The sequence below is a fragment of the Pelobates fuscus genome, chromosome 4 (assembly GCF_036172605.1).
Source record: "Pelobates fuscus isolate aPelFus1 chromosome 4, aPelFus1.pri, whole genome shotgun sequence".
Taxonomy (NCBI): Eukaryota; Metazoa; Chordata; class Amphibia; order Anura; family Pelobatidae; genus Pelobates; species Pelobates fuscus.
Genome location: NC_086320.1, coordinates 58,265,629 through 58,285,560, shown reverse-complemented (window position 1 = coordinate 58,285,560; position 19,932 = coordinate 58,265,629). Strand labels below are relative to the sequence as shown.

Here is a 19,932-nt window from a genome sequence, read left to right as displayed (position 1 = left end):
AATGGTGCCTTCTGCAATTTAAAATTTAAAATGCACTTTTTTTGGTCTTATTTTCCATATGGGTGAGCCCTGTTACCAAAGTAATCAGCCAAATCAACATTTATTATAAAGGGGGACTTGTCTACCTTTAATCAAGTAGTCTCTGGAGGTCTCTAGGCAACTGTAAACTTATGCCATTTGCCCTAAAAAAACCTCCTCAGTACAGCATACTTTTATTTATTTATTTTTTTAAAACCCCTAGAGCAGACAATCGCCTTCATATGATGGGTCTTAAAGTCTGTGACAAATTGTTTCCTGTTCAGATCCCTGTTTGGATCCCCTTCTCATCCTGTTCGATCTGGAAGCATAGAGTGATGAGAATGAGTGCCTCATCTATCCCTGACATCCCCCTCACTGTCTGTGTTTACATGTAGCAAAGCTAAACAAAATGCGTCAGTTACTGTGTTCCTGCATTATGATCATATATAGACTTAATATTCACATTCTGATGGCATTTTGAGAATTTTTTTTTTAATAATTTTTGGTCAGATGAGTGTTTGATCAATTCTGCACCATAACTGCTATATGTTACAAACGTTATATTTGCCCTTCAGGAATTGTCAGGTATTGTTGTCAAAGCAATATGCATAATTTAAATGTTTAGGTATCCCTGTACAGCATTCTATGCACAAAACTACTGATTTGTTGTAACTGGACGTGCAAACTATGCCTATATTCTTTTATATTCTCAATTTAAGAAATATATATTTTAAGCAAATAAAGCTGTAGTGACGAGTTTTTTTCTTTCTTTCAGTGATCTGACTATGGAAATTGTCCGTTATCGGCTGGTTGGCCCTCTCTCGCATTCTGTCCTCACAGAAGTTCTTCGAGCTGCCCCTCTCCATACGGTAAGGTCAAGAACCCTTTTGTTTACCCCTCTCTCATAATTGTTTAGGCCTCGATCTAACGTTTTCGGATAAGCTTTTCAAATGACTTAATAGTTTTGGATAAACTTCTAAACATATTTCATATTTTAATATATATATATATATATATATATATACATAAAAAAAATATACTGTTTGTTTGATATTTTGAAATATTATATTATAATATTATAAAAATATTAAATCAAAGGTTTTGTTAGTGGAATGTTGAGAATTGCATCTACACCTCATATCGGCTTCAAAACAAAAAGTGTGTCCGTGTTATTCAGTATAATGGGTAGACTGCGTTTAATGCAACACAGTTAACCGTAATGGACGTGTATTTAAAAACCATATAATTAGTACATAACATTAATTGCTCGGCATTCATTACTCAACATTCTTTGTACCCTTTATCTAAGTCCATATATCTTCAAGCTGTATTTTTGTTTATTAACTAGGGAGTGGAAGTTCCTGAAGGTGGACCTCATAACTGGTGGCTGGATTTTTGCAGGGATGAAAATAATGTCAATCTGCACAGTCACCAAGAGTCCGTGTTCCAATTGTTGCAAGGTACTTTTATATAAAATTTCCTGGAATTTAGAGCAGCTCTATAAAATATATGTATCATTTTGTCAGGTAAATTGGCTGCCACTTCGTGTTGGGTTTAGAGCTGGGTTTCACTTCGATTGACCGTTTTCATTATTACATGCATAGTCACTCACAGAGGGTAACTGGCAAGCAGACATTAATAGAATCAGTAGGACAAATTCATTTTTTTTTCTGTGAATTCTTAGAGACAAATTATTTTAATAAGAGATTTAATATCTATCTCAAAATAGTAGATCATTTTAGAAAGTTTGTACGAATGATCTGTTAATGTGATCATCTATTTGGGGTTACATTGAAGTATGTCTATTTAGAATACGTTCGGTTGTAACCAGGACATGTATTTGTTAAGGGAAATCTTTCCCGTTGACACACATTCCTTTGTATGACATTGACTTGCTTTTTAGACCACCTACCCATGTTCTCTTTTTCTAAAGCATTAGATTCTCCAGCACAAGTTCCACCTGGTACCATTCTTGGCCTTACAGTGGGAGATCCACGGCTCAACTTACCTAAACAGAAGACAAAGGCAGTGCCAAATCTAGAAAAATACAAAGGTGAACACCTGATGTTTCTTTGAAGTTAAATTTTTATTCCAGAGTGTAGGAAAGGGCAGGTTTGCTGCTGCTGGTCTTGTGCTCAATGGGAGCCTCTGTCTTGCAATACAGATGATCCAGGTTCAAATCCTGGGGAGGCCAACTAAGCGGTTTGTGGTTTTAGCGTTGCACTGTGACATTTTAGTGATATAAGCTTATCTTTCTTTATCTTGGAGTTGGTCCTTGTTTAATGTATGTGGCTTACTTAGTTATGTGTACATTTTTCTAGAATGCAAAACTTGAATGGAGCCTTTCTGTTGGTGTGAGGTTCTAATCTTCCATAAATTACACTGATGTAACACATTCTCTGTCTAGCCTGGGACCTACTCGAACAGTCACAGCCCAGAATGTTGGGACATATTTTCCAGAGGAAGCAATTGACTGTCCTGTGCTCAAGGAGGAGATGTTTCTACAATGTGACCTGTTTGTTAATACTGATCAAGAGCAGCTTAGAACCCCTATAGCCTTTTTTATTTTGCATTGTTGATGTTCTGCTTAATCCTTCTTTAGATGTAGAACAAGTCAAATCCTTAAGAATGGATGGCTTCCCGGTGGAATGCACCCAAAGTCTTATTTGGTCTTCTAGTGTACGTTCTAAAGTGACAGACGGGAAGATCTCTGACCAGGTTATCATTTTACTTTTCTGAATATTTTGCACCAAACCTGTATAATGATTTCAGCAGAAGTAAATACTGACCTTTCATTTAGTAATAATTCACATGTAGGCTGTAATAATAATATGTTCCAATGACATATGCTGTGGTATACGATACATTTTTGTTTCTTCTTACAGGAAATTAACCGTTTAAGAAGTGAGTTGCTGGTACCTGGCTCACAGCTTAGCCTGGGGGATAATGAATCAAAGATTCCTGTTCTTTTAATTCAGCAACCTGGCAAGGTCACTGGCACTGAGCGACCGGGCTGGGCGAGTGGCTGGGACATCTGCCTACCCAAAGGATGGGGTATGGCTTTCTGGATCCCTCTTGTAAGTTGGGGATATTCACTAAACTGGGATTTGTTGCCTTTAGAGGGAAAACAAAAAATCTAATTTTAGGCCACAAAGCTGGACTTATAAGGGAGTTGACACTATATTTTCCATTCAGCTAATTTGACTTGAAATGTATAATTCCTTTGTCGTTTCTTCACAATTACCTGTTTAGTTATAAACTCTGTTGGTGACATTTTATATCTTGTTAAATGTCTACACATGGTCTGAATTGCTCAGTTGTTTGACATGTCTATAACCTACTTCGTCCCGCATTTCTCTGATCTTCAGGTTTACAGAGGTTTCAGAGTAGGTGGCTTGCAGCAAGATTTGCAGCGTTCACAGTTCATGGGATCTCCATATGTTCCTGGTGACGTCCCTGACTGCCTGGCTGGAATTCAGTCTGCAAAGGAAACAGAAACCTGCTTGCTGGACAAATATAAAGGGTAACATTCTCTCTCTGATTCAACTCTGTGTTTGGCATTAGGGATTTTATTTGGGAAAGTTTTTAAGCGGTTCAATAATAATACTCCTTAGTTGGGAAACAGTTTAAAATGATACACTAGTAAAATGTTTATTTTAGTAAGGTCTACATTTCTTTAAATCACTTATAAACAAAATACAGCCAACAGAGTTAATGTAATTGTAATATTTGAATGTTTTTTTCTTTCTAAGTAGCTCATGCCTGCTATTTTATGGCATTGCTTTCATTCTTAAAAGGGATTTAAACTCATGAGGATGGCGAACACAATATATCAACAAGAGGTTGCTGATTTAACTGGGCACGCTGTCCACCAGAACAAGTAACTCATTGTAGTGTAGTGGTTATGGTGATTAGAGTTTACAGCCAGGTAGCCAGTAGGCATTGGTGAATGCTTGGTGACATGACTTAACAATAAAATGACATATTGGAAATCCTCATTCTCGGGTCCTCTACCAGAGGCCTGGGAGTCTGAGGGTTCTGCACAGTATCTTAGCTGTTCTTAGAACTGCACTTTTCTGGTCAGCGATCTCAGATATCCCACCTGGAATCTGCTGAAGTCACTCCCCCCAAATATATATTGAAGCAAAAACCAAAATGGTTATGGTGGGGAATATATATATATATATATATATATATATATATATATATATATATATATATATATATATATATATATATATATATATATATATATATATGTTTTGTACTCCAGCTTACCTCCATATTTTTGCCCGGTGCTCAGCTGCACAAAAATACAACTTCAATAGAAGAGCCAGCACTCAAGGACATGTGCAAATAATTTAATGGTTTTTAATTCAATAGGTCAACGTTTCAGTTCACAGTTTTGAACTTTCTTCAGGACACGGTTCTGGTGGGTAAAAATATGTGATTGAAAACCCCTTCCACCTGAAGCCTGTGGATAGTTAATGCAATGTTAAACAAAAATCTGCACACCAGTCAAGCCATAAGACTTGCTTTTCCCACAGAAATCACAAATTTGCAGTGATGTTAAACCACAAAGGATTCTGGGTGGGCATATGCAAATGTGTTTAACAACGAATCACATTTTTGCCTTATTCCATTTTAAACATGGATTCCTTTGAGTCTGTGTATGCTGTATACAACAGTTTTAAAACACAACTTAAGAAAAGATGCAAAGCCAGTGAACCACTCATGGACAGCTGTTTCATTGTTAATGCAAATCATTAGCATGAGGTTGGTTATTGGTTTGCTATTGATGCTTGGGAAGCAAAATCCAAAAAGGTTATGGTGGGGAAAAAAAATGTGATTGAAAACCCCTTTCACCTTGACTGGTGTGCAGATTTTTGTTTAACATTGTATTAACTATCCACAGACTTCAGGTGGAAGGGGTTTTCAATCACAATTTTTTTTCAACCAGCAGCTCGTAGTTTCAAGCTACGTAATGCACAGATGTTGTCATATACGAATATATCAGTTCTGTGCAGTCTGCAGGCCCTAATCTTGGGCAGAACTGGGACAGGCATGTCCCCGTCTACATAATTAATAGGGGTTACACTCTCAAGAGGCATCTGCTGCCATTTTAATAATTTCAGTTGACATAGATGATGCCCAGAGCCTCTGCTAATCTTGGGCAGAACTTGAACGTACAGTAAACCCCTGAATCTTGACACTACCTGAAAACACTATACTAAACACTAACCCCTACACTGCCCTAACACACCAAACCTTAACCTCGACACTACCCTAACAATCTACAGTAAAGTGTTTATTTTTTTTTACTTGTTATTTAGTTTAATGTCGATGTGAAATCTGATCTTTAAAACCTGTAAAAATGCTGAACCCAATTGCCTAGGTAGATTGTGCTGTTGAATCTTCAGAGCCATCTAGTGGCAAAGATCTGCATGCTACAGTAGCCCTACGTTTGATAAAATTCAGACTGCCTGAAATTTCTTCCTCATTATTAAAAATCAAATTCTATAGAATTGTGTATGTTTTCCCATGTTAGGCGTCCACCTGCAAAAAGAACAAACTTCATTAAGCATGGAATTCTTGCTCCTTTTCGATGTCCTTGGGAACAGCTAACAAGAGAATGGGAGATCCGAGCCAGAACTGACAAAGAATCCATTGGACGTACAGAGGAAAACACTGACAGAGAGGAAACTAAAGCGATGGCGTCCGAGGCTGCAGAACCAATAGAAGAACATGGAGTCCAGACTTGTCCTTCCAGTGCTGAAAATGAGCCAATTTTAAAGACAGAAGAAAAATGTGGAGATGGATTCCTTGTACTAAGGTTTGTTATTGTTTTTTTTTTTTAAAAAAATCTTATTCTCCGACTCGCTATGTTTAACAAGTTTGTTGATGGCTTCGCTGTTTAGTTATTTACCCCCTGAGTAGTGTACTGAGAACTCTGAACTCTTTGATATGGCGTACACGGAGTTAAAATAAAATGGGGGTTTATATATTAATGTTAATATTTGTACAAGACTTAAAATTAAGATATACTGTCACTAGATATTTGTTTTATAAAATATAATAAAAACATGTTCAAATATTACTAGAATTTACACCATATATTGCTTATTTTTAGCTTCCTGCTTTTGGATAGTTAGCAGTATGTCATATACTGTAATTACGTGTAAAAATCGACACCTTTTTGTCATGCAACTGGGCACATCCGTCTTAGTTCCCTGTCTTATTGTTATAAGCTTTGTCCTTTGCACCTGTCAGTCAGCACTGCTAAAAGACACATTGTTTCCATCTCTCCTTTTAAAGTGCCTTGTCTGAACTAGATTACGAGTTTGCCTAGTGATCTTGCGGTTCTGGATGCAATCTGTGCCACCAGGGGTATAAATCGCTATTCGCTAAATTGAAATGTGTGAGAATGTGCTGCTTTTAAAGAAAATTAGCTGAATTAAAAAAAAAAAAAAATCTCTAAATCTGCTATATTTTTATTGTAGATTTGTTTTTGCCTAAAATTTGAAAATCACTTGGAATTTTCAACAGTTGACATTTTTTAGTGAATAACCCAAAGCGTTTAATACCAGTAAATGTCTCTCTCAAGACATTAATGTTCTATCTCTTTCTAAATCTTTAGATCTGACACGTTAGATATTTTTCTTGCTTTCTCTCTCTCTTCAAATAGATATTGCTGTCTCTCCAAATAAATGTAGATACAATATTTGCATACATGTGAAATGAACTTTATTTAAAATGTATGGTATATTTTAGGGACAAGAAGCTACTGTACAAGCTATCTGCATTCTGTTCTCCATTTCTCCGAGGTAGAAGAGGTTGCCAGTCTACAAAAGCCACAACACCTGAATTGTCAAGTATGATTAACCCAATTCTGAAAAACTTCCCAAGGTCACTAGTTTGGGTCAGACTGTCCATGTTGACTAAAGGCAGTCCAGAACTACATGCTCTCATCAGCATTCCATCAGACCAGGACTTACTGCAGATGAGCAAAGATAAGTCTTTCCCTGGCCCCCAGGAGCCCAAACACAGTGATTCTTTCAAGAACAAGGTAGTGAAACTTAAAAAGGAGAGGATGAAAGAGAAGGCTCAAAAAAAAGCTTGTTCTTCAAACGACAAAGAGGATCCTGAGAAAATCATAACAAGCGAACAGGCTTTACAAAACGATGACCTAACGCTTGGCTTGTGGCCTGATCCACTACCTGAGCTCACCACACACTGTAACAGAGTTCTCATTGGGTTTGTAACACAAGGGAACTTTTCCTTGACTGTTGGTTGTGGTGAAGCATTAGGGTTTGTCAGCTTAACAGGCCTTGCGCATTTGCTTTCCTGCCAGCCAGCAGATAGGAGAGGGCTTGTATTAATAAGAAATCCATCCTCCCTACATCACCGATTTGCCAAGCTCTTAATTGATATGTAAAATCTCCAAAGAAAGGGGGTAATGAGCATGATTTATTTAATGGGTCCTCCCACTGATGACATCCATGCAGCCTGGTATAGATAGCTTTTTTTACAGGTGAGAGGTGCACGGTTCTTTGCCTAGTGATCTTGCGGTTCTGGATGCGATCTGTGCCACCAGGGGTATAAATCAATTTTTTTCCTAACTCCCTTCCTGTGCCATCACATATAAAGGATTTAATTTTTGTCTGTAATAAAAAGAAGTGTTCATTTTATATGAGTTTTGAATGATACAGATCTCCTGCTTGCCTCGTGTCAGATAATTAGATGGAGCTGGGATAGTAGCATGCGGGACTTGTGAGTGATCAGAAGTGCAGACCCATATTTTACACCAGTGGTAACAATCGCCATTTTATCTGAAGCTTCTCATGTAGCAACGTACTTTACTGGCACAGGGTACATGTGTATGCCAGCGCACATTCCAAGACGCAACTATTGAGATTACAACTCCCATTATCCCTTAAGCCATAACTCCGTTTTCACAGCCGTGACCGAGAACAAACGAACGCAGTTTGTTTTGTATAGAAAATGCTTAAATATTGTATAAAATATAACTTAAACTATTTTCTTTTCACATGTTTTGAAAGATGCTGATTTTTTTATGTTTATTAATGGAGATATATATATGAATGCAAATAATTCAAATATTACTAAATATTATAATGTTTGGGTTAACTTTTCTGTTTTATTTTCAATAAAGCCATTTACATGCACAGCAATATTTTTGTTACACATATGCTTTTTATTTACCTTTGTTAATGGGAGGAGGGTGATAACATCTTATATCCTGTGTGATCAGCTTTTGCTTTTTATATTAACCTTTTTTTGGTAATTACTCAAGCACCCTAGTGTGTTTTTGTCTGTGTGTACCAATATATATATATATATATCTATCTATCTATCAGTAAACTAGAATTGTGATACCATAAGTGACATTATCTTGCAATTCATCCCTGATCAGGATTTAAAATTCCCTTTTGTCCACTCGCTATTGACGAATGGAATTTGAACCCCTTGGATGGGGGAAAACAAGCTTTTGTTTAGTGCCACCTTTCTTTACTGTATCTTTTGAAAAACACAGCAAGGCACATTTCTGGGAGTGCAGCACAGACTTGCCTTCCTGCTTTTTCTTACATCTCAACACTATATTCAAAATGCAGTGTTATTACACATTGTCTGTACTGTATTACACAGCAAGTGATGAGCTGTAAAGGAGACCGGTGCCTGCAGCAAGGGGAGCACCGACCGCTTCTGTTCTGCACCAAGAAATGAGGAAATGTAACAGATTGGAGAGCTGCCTGCATTGCGAATCAAGCACAGCGTGACGCCCTGAGTGCTGGGGAGTTTGCGTATCTAATACAAATGAGCAGTCTATTTAATTGTTTTACTTATGTGAACCTCCATGTACAGTAGTGGTTCCTATTTTGTCACACTGCGTTAGCCTGGTAACCCTTTCTTCAAATGAAAATATAACGTTTAAAATAAAAAAACTGCTCAATGTGAAAATAGTGTAGATTGTACTCGGGAAGGAAGTGTCACTGCAGACTGTAATTAAGGACAGTTGCATTTAACCCTGATAAATATGATACCCCTGTTCTAATAATTGGATTTCATCTGAGTCAGCATGAGGATCCGATTTTAGTCTGGATTTAGTTGTTAAGAACCTCACAGTTCTGTGATATAGCTAGTGACCAAAGTCCATTATCATTGTGGGGTTTATTCCCTAAACTCTGAATTGTAAATTTAAACCATAATTGCAATACTTAAGGCTAGAATTTCCAAGTTATGACTGTCGCATAGTTGGATTTTTTATCATTTTTTATTTTGGTAGTGCAGGTGGTAGGTTACAGGTTATGCATGGCATAACAAGGAAATTCGATCAGGAGGTGAGACATTACCATATCATACATCCCATTTTCATATAAGAAAACATTCTGCACCATTTTTATTTTCAAAGGTCACGTCAGTCTTTTCTATTGGTCGGCCATATGGTGTGGTTATCTGTATTCACTCTATTGCGGGGTTTAATCACACCATAATAATTTAAGTGTACTACGCCCTCTACTTGCATCTGAGTTTACTTGGGCACGGTTATATTTGAGGGTTAGGAGGATACTGTCGTTCCTCTGGCTGTGGTCTCCAATGTGTGTTATGTCTAGCTGGCTTAAGGGGTGAGGGTAAATCCATGCTGCTTTCTATGGGGCTAGTAGAGGGTATGTAGTTTAGCTCTGTCATATCAAGAAAAGGCGAGTGTCAACCCCTTACCTGAGGGGGTCACGGGAGAGTGGGGGTTGTCGAGTCCTGTCCGGAGTACGTAGGAATGAGTATTGTGAAGTGCCGAACTGCTCTCGTAAATATAGTGAGGCATAATAAGTGGGCCCCTGGCTACTTAAGGACGTCAAGGTGGTCAACGAAAACCGCAAAGGATATGAACAAAACATAATAAACATCATGAACATAACTATGGCTGAAATGTAATCGATAAGATATTATTAGGAATGGCAATTGAGCCCGGAGGCTCTGCATCAGTGCTGCTCAGGTCACCGCTGTTTTCCTGGAGGCGCCTTTGGGAGTAAACGGGTCAGATCTCCTTGGATCCCATATGTGGGCTGTGGAGGTGGTAGGTGCCTCTTGAACTCTAGTCTGACAAAAGACTCCCAGAGCCTGCAAAAAAGCTGGAGCTTCCAAGTTGGAGGTGAGCTTTGGGGTAGTGTCCTGGTGGGTCACTGCTAGGGTTTTTGGCACCAGCCGCAATAGTCCACTTTTGCTTGTTGAAGTTGTGTAGTTACGGTGCTCAGTGACCTTCTCCATTGCAGTGTATTACTTGGAAAAAAAGTGAGCCTGGACGACTCAAAGTCCAGTGGGGTCTTGTCTCTGACTGCTGTGAGAACGCAACGTTTGTCTAGAGTTAGAGTGACAGTGGACAATTACATCTCGTGGGGCCAAAGCTGGCGCCTGTTTTGCTAAATTGAAATGAAAATGCCCTTCAAATTCGACTTTCTTGGCCTGGGTGTAAGGCAGCAGCGTTGCCAATAGCCTCCGTAGATAGTGAGGTAATTCGGTCGGACCCACAGAGTCCGGTATTCCCTGGATTTTTATGTTCGTCCGCTGGTTGCGGTCCTCTAGCATGTCTAATTTGAGCTGGAGCGCTGAGTTAGTGGCTTGCAGTTGGTGCAGCGTATCACTCACAGTTTTCATTTCTTGGCAAATGTCCATGACATCCTCCTCTGTAGCCTGGACTCTTTGTGACATCGCTTGAATTTCTGTGTGCGCCAGATTCATGTCAGCTTCAAACATCAGCTTAATTTATTTTGCTGCCTTATGTCTCACTTTGTGGCTGGTGCTAGGTCAACCATCTCTGGAGGTGGCTGGGTGTGATGGGATCTGTCCCGCTGTGCTCAGCACTGGTCTGTGGAGGCTGGGTTCCGGGTCACGGTCAGCCACCATTTTATGGCTCTGGGGCCATTGTAACAGGGACCCTATATCCCGAGTATCTTTGGAAGTCCAGGCTTTTTTTCTCACCATGGCGGATTCAGCATGTAGGGGCCACTCGGGCATCGATTGGAGACCACACACAAGTTACAGGCTCCTTTCTGAACGTTGCGGGACGGCCTTTACCAGCAGCGGTGTAAAGTAGTCCCGGGTCCTGCAGCAGGTTTTCCTGCCCTTTGGGGTGTATAAAAAAGGGGCATTGGCTTGTAGCCCTTGGTGCCAGGGTGATAGGGCACACAGTTGTGTTAGCCTGGTGCCTACTGGGACCGTGGATGTCGGCAGATTGTGCTTTCGTGATCAGGAGCATTGCAGGGTAGCGTTCATGCAGTTCAGTGGCTTGGCTCCGCCCCCGGAGAGTTTTTTAATAAACCAAGTTTTGACAATTTTGCCATGCAGTTGTTTACGTAGTGAATAACATTCTCCATCTACATAAGTGTTACTTTTCCGTTCACAAAGGATGGTTTAATAAGGTACCATAATCCTCCTTTGCTTTGTATAGGAGTGTTATAGCCGTTTATCGACCCAATATAGCACTTCCAGATTTCACAGCCAGTGGTACAACTCATCAAGATCTGTTTATAGAAGCTAAATGTGTACATCGTACATTCTGGTTGTAATTTATTTTAGTGAAACGTCTCCATAACCTTGCATTCTTATTTTCATTTGATGCTTTGTTTTCCTTCAAATGTATATTAAAGGGACACTATATTCACCAAAACAACTACAGCTTATTGAATTTGTTCTGGAGAGTATAATCATTCCCTTCAGGCATTTTGCAGTAAACACAGTTTTTTTTAGGAGAAAATGCAATGTTTACATTACATCCTAGGGATAACTCCATGGATGGCTGCTAGAGGTGCTGCCTAGTGTGCAGCACTGACATTCAGTGTCTCTACCCTCTGCATGCAGACACTGAGCTTTCCTCATAGAGATGCATTGATTCAATTCATCTCTATGAGGAGATGCTGATTGGCCAGGGCTGTGCTTGACTTGTGCTGGCTCTGCCCCAGATCTGCCTCCTTGTCAGTCTTAGCCAATCCTATGGGGAAGCATTGTGAATCACTTCTGATGATGTCAGCCAAGCAGACAGATCAGGGGCAGAGGTAGCAGCTGTAGACTTGAATACAAGTAATATTTTAATATATTTAGGGAGGCAGTGGGGGGCTAAATGGTGTTTTCAGCACTATAGGGTCAGGAATATGTTTGTGTTCCTGACCCTATAGTCTTCCTTTATGCACACACAATGGGGGAGAGGAAAAATAAATGTTGTCAAAAGTACTAAAAGTGGCGCAATCACCATGGAAACCACTAGAATCAGAAGCCTTATTCTATTGGTAATATATCCTCTTTTAGATTTTGCACAACTTTTTAGAACAGAACATTTTGATAAAGCCCCCCCCCCCCCCCCATGTTTTCCTTTACTTTTCTTTATGCCGATCGGTGAGAGCAAAGCTGAGGAGTCAAGATGTATCGCTGAGTTACTGAGATGCAGCTAAATAGAGAGGTGTTAAATATCAGGAAAAGGAATCCTGAAAAATTACACTTCACCTTTAAATGAATACAGAGGAGTCAATTAAAGCCAAAAGCGTCAGTTACAAGTTTCAAGTTACAAGCAGCTGTAGACTTGAATAAAAGTAATATTTTAATATATTTAGGGAGGCAGTGGGGGGCTAAATGGTGTTTTCAGCACTATAGGGTCAGGAATATGTTTGTGTTCCTGACCCTATAGTCTTCCTTTATGCACACACAATGGGGGAGAGGAAATATAAATGTTGTCAAAAGTACTAAAAGTGGCGCAATCACCATGGAAACCACTAGAATCAGAAGCCTTATTCTATGGGTAATATATCCTCTTTTAGATTTTGCACAACTTTTTAGAACAGAACATTTTGATAAAGCCCCCCGCCCCCCATGTTTTCCTTTACTTTTCTTTATGCCGATCGGTGAGAGCAAAGCTGAGGAGTCAAGATGTATCGCTGAGTTACTGAGATGCAGCTAAATAGAGAGGTGTTAAATATCAGGAAAAGGAATCCTGAAAAATGACACTTCACCTTTAAATGAATACAGAGGAGTCAATTAAAGCCAAAAGCGTCAGTTACAAGTTTCGTTCTCAGGAAGCCGCTGTTGAAACATGCTAAAGAGATTTGACAAACTCTCTTTCTGTATAAATGAGAAATCCACTTTAAACGGATGCCAAAAGCTGCTAATTTAAACCTTACTGTCTAAGGTAAACACAAAAGTATGTGGAACTGTTTTTGGGCAGAAGCCTTGGAGTGTATCACATTTCATTCTTGTTGCATTTTGGAGAGGTTTACATGTTTCTTGTGTGAGTAAACATTTTGAAATGCATGCGTAATGTAGTTATGTCCGGTGGGGCTGGTAATTATCATGTAAAAATCTGGTAGATTGTGCAATTTTCCTAACCTCTCCACTGATATATAAACCTGTCACCATCATCGCAGCAAGAGGTAACCACTCGCAAAGTGCCAACTCACAGTGTCAATACCCAAGTGGGTATCAAGGTCCAAATCAACTGCTGTAATCACAGCTCATCAGTAAGAACAGAAAATGCGGTCTATTCATTAAAACTGGGAACACTGCAGCATTGGCAAAGGAAATTCTAATTAGGCCGAAATAGTGAAGGTGGAAAATAGTTGAGGTTTTTCCAATGAAGCTTTTACGGTCTAAAATGTGCAGTGTCATCTGTCAATATTTCATAGTTCTGGGTTTAGAGAACAAATATCCTTTTTTTTGTGTATTTAAAGGAAGCGTTATTTAGAAATTGGTGAGTGACCATGAGTGTGTTCTCTAATCTATCCCGTACCTTAGCATTAAAGAATGAGTGACAGAGGCCAAGGTTCTTTTTCATTAACGGAATATTCCAAACACCATATCCAATATAGCTTGCTGTAGTCGTAATGGAGCCATGAGTGCCCTGGCGCCGTCCCAGAGTAAGTAGTCAAAGCGTTTAAGAATGGTTTGACAACTTATCTAGGATCTAACAGGCACCCGTCACCACCTCCTCTATAGGAAGAAGCTCCTGAATAGCGGGCTGCAGTGGTTATGGTGCTTTAAGTGTTCCTTTAAAACTCCCCATTTTAGAATTGTAAAGGGTTGCACAATATTTTGGCACTATATAAATGATAATAATAAATATCACTTGGCACCAAACTGAAATATGAGTTGCAATATGGATGCTAAAATAGTTAAACTGTAACTACAGCAGAGTTGGAGAATTTTTCCATATCCATTACCACGTTAGTAATTTCTGTAAGAAATGCTGTACATATGTAGCTTTATCCCTCTGTCGCCAGAGGTGTAACTCAACCTTTGACCACGTCCCTGTACTATCACTGTCCTCCCCTCAGTCTTCCCTTCTTAACCTCCTTCCTTCTCCAGAGAGGGGGAGTGATGTTAGACAAGTAAGACCCGCTTAAGGACACATAACACATTATAAATTTTCCTTCATGCTGGCCTTATACTTCTGAAGCTTATGGTTAGGCTTTATTTCTTTCTTTATTTTGCATGGGGCATCAGACCACCACAGAAGAGGTTACTCTAATCAAACCAATATTTTTGAGTAACCCTTTAAGGTGTCTGTACAAATTCAGGATGAAGTCTGAAACATGACGCCTTCCTGTGCTCATATATGAATTCAGCAGGACATTCTAGCAGTATTGTGAAAACGTGTCTGGTCTTTCCCCCCTCAAGTGTTGTTACTCCTGTGTCTATCTCCCTCCAAGTCAACGGTGCTACCATCAGCTCCACCACGTAAGCTCGCTGCCTAGGTGTTCTCTTTGACTCCGACCTCTCCTTCATGCCTCATGTTCAGTCTATCGCCAAATCCTGCTGCTTCCATCTCAAAAACATTGTGTGCATCTGACCCTACTTAACCCCAGATGTGACTAACGTGCTGGTCCACTCCATTGTCCTTTGTTGACTTGACTACTGTAATCCGCTTCTCGGTGGTCTTACATGCTCCCAACTTGCACCGTTACAGTCCATAATGAATGCGGTGGCAAGGATCATCTTCCTGTACGCCCACAACGCCCACACCTTACCCTTCTGTGAGTCCCTACATTGACTTCCACCTACCTATCCTCCCTAATACACAAGTATGTGCCGTCAAGCCCCTTACGCTCTGCTGAAGACTTATGTCCATCTTCTGTCCGTACTCCCACCTCTGATGCTCGCCTTCAAGACTTCTCGAGGGCTGCACTGTTCCTGTGGAACTCACTTCCCTCCTCCTTAGATGCTCACCCAGTACATACTATCCTTATCTTTTGTGTCACTTTACCCCACTCCCTCTAGCATGTAAGCTCATTTAGCAGGGCCCTCAACCCCTCTGTTCCTGTGCGTCCAACTTCTCTGGTTACAACTACATGTTTGTTCGTCCACCCACTGTAAAGCGCTGCGGAATTTTTTGGCGCTATATAAATAATAACATAAAAAAGGAGAGAATTTTCCCAGGGTCTGTCTTGTGATATGTAGGTGATGCACAACGATATATTTTCAAACCAGATCCTTTCTATACATTATTTATACATGCAGTGCTTGAGATCAACCACAAGATGGCACCAATAGAACATATTCAGGCTATTGTGTTTTACTTCTCGTAATTGAGCATATTCTATTGTGTTTTGTGTTGTTTTATTTACTGTATATATTACATAACTATATCAACAGGGTTGACAAGGAACTTGCAAAATTTAGGTCACAACAGCAGAGTTAGGAAACAAAAAACAGGCAATTTAACTTTTTACTATTTTGACCTAAATTATATAGTTCTATGAATAAACCCAAAGTATCCCTTATGTCCAGTTGAGCGAAAAATAAACTTTTAACTCTTTCAAGTTGGAATGAATTTCCACTCAGCTATTCAGTGAATAGATCCCCAGCCTATGATTTGTATAAAGAAAAACTATATTAAAATTGTTAAGGGAAAATTACAAAACCGCTGTATATAAATGATTTATGTAGACATTTGTTTAACAATTGTAATGTTACACCTGTATATGTATATGTAAGTTCTGATCCATCTATTGTCTGCAACATATTTAATGGTTGACTTTTATCATGTGAACAAGCTGTCTAACGGCATCATCTTTACATCAGCCCTGAACGTCAGCTGAAAACTGATAATCGTGTAATTGTGTTCAATTAACTGACAGATAAATCGAGACACTCTGAATGATATCATACAATGTGATGAGCTGAATTAGTGATGAATTGAAGCGCAAGCTTCCCTTGTGGAAATAACATATGAGGCATTGGGGATTTGAAAAGAGCAGCGTATGTTAAAAAAATAAAAAATAAATAAAAAATCTACAATTTAAATTCACGTTTCTTGTATCTTTTAATTAGTATGGGATAGGCTTCAGACAACCTCAAATTAGTGACATCAGCAACACATTAACAAGATTAATATATCAAATAGAGATATGAGTGCCAGTGTGAATCATTCCAGGATTACTTTTACCTTGACCTTTGTATTAGGAAACAGTGAGGGCAAATTAAAGTCCAAGTAGAGAATGGAAGGTCCAGTAAGAATAATGTGTGGCAGTTAACCTATCTTGTGGATGTGTAAAGCGCTACGGAATCTGTTGGCGCTATATAAATGGCGATGATAATAATAATGTGTATTCTCAGGGACATGACACTAACTCTCTGCTTGCCTCACTCACTACTAGTATTGCTGACTTTCCTTTTCGTTAGTGCCAAAATTCACAGTAAATGCACTGCCTCACTCGTTGCTCTTTGATGGAAGATATCCAATTCCTGAGTTTAATTATCATAGTTGGAATTATGTTTATGCAGTAAAAAGTTAATCTGGTCTCTTGTGTAGTGTGTATCTGCCCGTATATCTATGTACCAGTGTACTTTGCTGTAACACAACCACTACCCATTACCCATTACCTTGAGTACATACCTACATGTCATTGCCCTTGCTGGGCGACAAAGATCAGAGGAATATAGTTTAAGGTTATGTTATGATACTTACAGCCCTATATCTGTGTGCTTGCTATTCACAACTCTGTTACATAATTACACAATTTATACCTTTGAGGCTCAGTAGAAGGGACCATTAGCAAATCTGCAGTTAGAGGTGTTATTTTAATTTCAGTATTACAAATTGGAATACTGAGGTATTTCAGTATAATGCATTGCAATATCGAGAGAGAAATAACATCTCTATTTAAAGATTCTACTACTAACAATGAAACAGTGCTAGAATCAGATCTCAGACTTTTCAGGAATTAACTCATAATCTTTCAATGTAGGGTAATAACTGCTTGATCCAAGGATAAATCTGACTGCCATTCTGGGGTCAAGAAGGAATTTTTTTCCTAGCTTGTTGCAAAATTGGAAGTGCTTCAAACTGTTTTTTTTTTTTGCCTTCTTTTGGATCAACAGCAAAAAACAAATGCGAGGAAGGCTGAACTTGATGGACGCAAGTCTCTTTTCAGCTATGTAACTATGTAACTATGTAACTCTAGGGTCCAACATGGGTCAGTCCCCCCTCGGCAATGCCACACCACATTGGGGCACAGTAGAAGGGATGCACAGGGAGGCCTTTCTATTCTTCTGATCTGGAGCTGGTCATCCACCCTGAGGCACGGGTGTACTGATGTACTGATCTCCATGCTCCAACTGGTAGACCACACGTGAGGGCACAAGTGGTGACATATAGTCGGGACCCTTGAGATATAAATGGTGTTTGTCTTATAGCCCACAAAGAGAGCAGCCATATCACCCTGCTTTTGTTTGTATTCTGTTAAAATTCATGGACTCCTGGTTTCAAATAATTTAATCAAAATGAACATTTAATTTGTTCATGAGCACATGAATTCCACATAGTGCCTGACTGAATGCAGGCTGTATACATGTCGAGGAAAGACATGACAATCTGGCAACCAGAATTACACACCAAAGCTCCCACACCAAATATTGAAATCATCTTAAACATCATTAACAATAATAAAATATTACCGTTAAATGAAGGGAAATCACATTCATATCAGTCTGCAGCCACAATGGAGCAAGATTTCCTGACTGCTCTCTGCAATCTGAAAATATTGTCACTCTTTATATATAATCACTAGGATAATATGCGATAATATGCGAATATTTGTTCTCCAAAATAAAAGATTGTTAATGCGGCACTCCATGCTGTTACCCACCATCCCACCCTGTCTCTGTGAGAGTGATTGCATGCTGGGAGAGGCATTTAAATGGCGGATATTGTTGTGGCATGTTACCCGTTATAAGGTTAGGGTTAAAACATTTATTTCAATCTCATTCGACAGCCAAGGCTGAGACGGACAGCCCATAGTATGGAATATCCAGGCTAATGAGTATAGCTCATCCCATCTGCAGTTTGAAGCATCATTTCAAAGAATTGGAAATCATTTCAAGCTGAATTAAATCACACAGCGGATGCCATAACACATTAGCTGGAGTCCCTGGTAGCCTTGGCTGGCATACATAAAATGAAAGACGATGATATTGTGATATTGCTATGAATATCAAACTGCAAGTCCTGAACATGGCTAATATACATCCTCAGAGTTCCAAAGAAATAATAATCTTCATAGCGAAAATATCAGTAAACACGGGAAAAGGGCTATTTACTAAACCAAGAGTTGTCAGAAATTGTCCAGGGAATTAAACATTTTAGACCAAAGAGGGGAGTTGGAGTTTTTGAAAAAAATATTAAATTACCTTGACAGTTCCGGATAATTCTAGATTTAGTGATCAATTCTGATTGAAAATGTTTAAAAAAAACTATTCATTTAACAGACCGAGCACATATCATACCGTAAATGCATAGAACACAAACGTAACTTCATACTTTATATATAACAACATTTCCTATCCTAATAATGGAAGATACAATATTCTAAAGTACACGAGGAAACATTGATCATTAATCAATTAACGAGAGTACGCAGCATGTTCTTTCTGACGAGGTGAATCCAGGTGAAACGTTTAACCCTTATTGATGAAACCAGTTATGTCTCCTTCAATTAGTGTTTGACAGAAGAAGGAAATAAAGAAGAATTCTCGTTGTTTGTGTGTGTCATTCGGAGCTAATTGAGCAAGGATGGCGTTTTAAATTTCATTTAACAAAGTATGGATGTTTTTGCCAAGTGAGATGATTTCATGCAGTGGTTACTAACATGTGGTCAGAACCTGAAATTGTGTCCGTATGCTATTTTAGTGGGCCGCAATTAGTTGGACCAGGTGCTTAGTATTCATCAGGTTGTAGATTACTTCCCACAATGTATAGTTTATTGTTACCGTGCTGCCTATCAAGTTCAATGAATATTAAAAAAAAAATTAATATATAAGAATCCCATTTTTTAAGGACACTTCAGTCATACTCTGGGAATTAATATAATTTAAAGGGACACTATAGGCACTGTAACCATATAATCTAATTGAGCTGTCACTCCATTCACCCATAAACCATTTTGAGCAGTTTATCACTGAATGAGGGCCCCCGACAGCCCTACCTTCATCCTTAGCCATACCAATTCATAGTAGCAATGTGACCAGCTGACTCTCAACCAACCACTGCCACCCATTGCAGCTCAGGCTAGTACTTCCTCATTACCCCAAGAAGCACAAAGAGGGTGTAAGGCTAGGACTGTTTACAATTGAAACATTAAAAATGGTTTAACACTGGGTAAAAATAATAATAACTCATTTAAATATGTTTTTAGTACCACTGCAAAGGCCATTAACCCCTTAAGGACACATGACATGTGTGACACGTCATGATTCCCTTTTATTCCAGAAGTTTGGTCCTTAAGGGGTTAAAGTAAAATCCTACTCTAACAATCCACCATGATGTTTTCAGCTAAAATACAAAATCTCGAATAAGACAGAATGGAGTGTTTTTATCGACACCTGCATGCTAATTAACTTTTGATAGAGAACACAAGG

At 39.0% G+C, this 19,932-nt stretch overlaps 1 protein-coding gene across 1 annotated transcript in view; it reads left to right on the top strand.

The window, feature by feature from the left end:
• POP1 (POP1 homolog, ribonuclease P/MRP subunit) overlaps nucleotides 1-8,109 on the top strand; it is a 39,175-nt gene extending 31,066 nt beyond the window's left edge. Inside the window, exons 9-16 of the mRNA XM_063451214.1 lie at nucleotides 794-887; nucleotides 1,367-1,478; nucleotides 1,952-2,071; nucleotides 2,621-2,736; nucleotides 2,904-3,095; nucleotides 3,387-3,541; nucleotides 5,567-5,851; nucleotides 6,790-8,109. Coding sequence (XP_063307284.1) covers nucleotides 794-887; nucleotides 1,367-1,478; nucleotides 1,952-2,071; nucleotides 2,621-2,736; nucleotides 2,904-3,095; nucleotides 3,387-3,541; nucleotides 5,567-5,851; nucleotides 6,790-7,453 — 1,738 coding nt within the window. The 3' untranslated portion in view covers nucleotides 7,454-8,109. The remainder of the gene's footprint in view (nucleotides 1-793; nucleotides 888-1,366; nucleotides 1,479-1,951; nucleotides 2,072-2,620; nucleotides 2,737-2,903; nucleotides 3,096-3,386; nucleotides 3,542-5,566; nucleotides 5,852-6,789) is intronic.
• The last annotated feature ends 11,823 nt before the right edge of the window (nucleotides 8,110-19,932 follow it).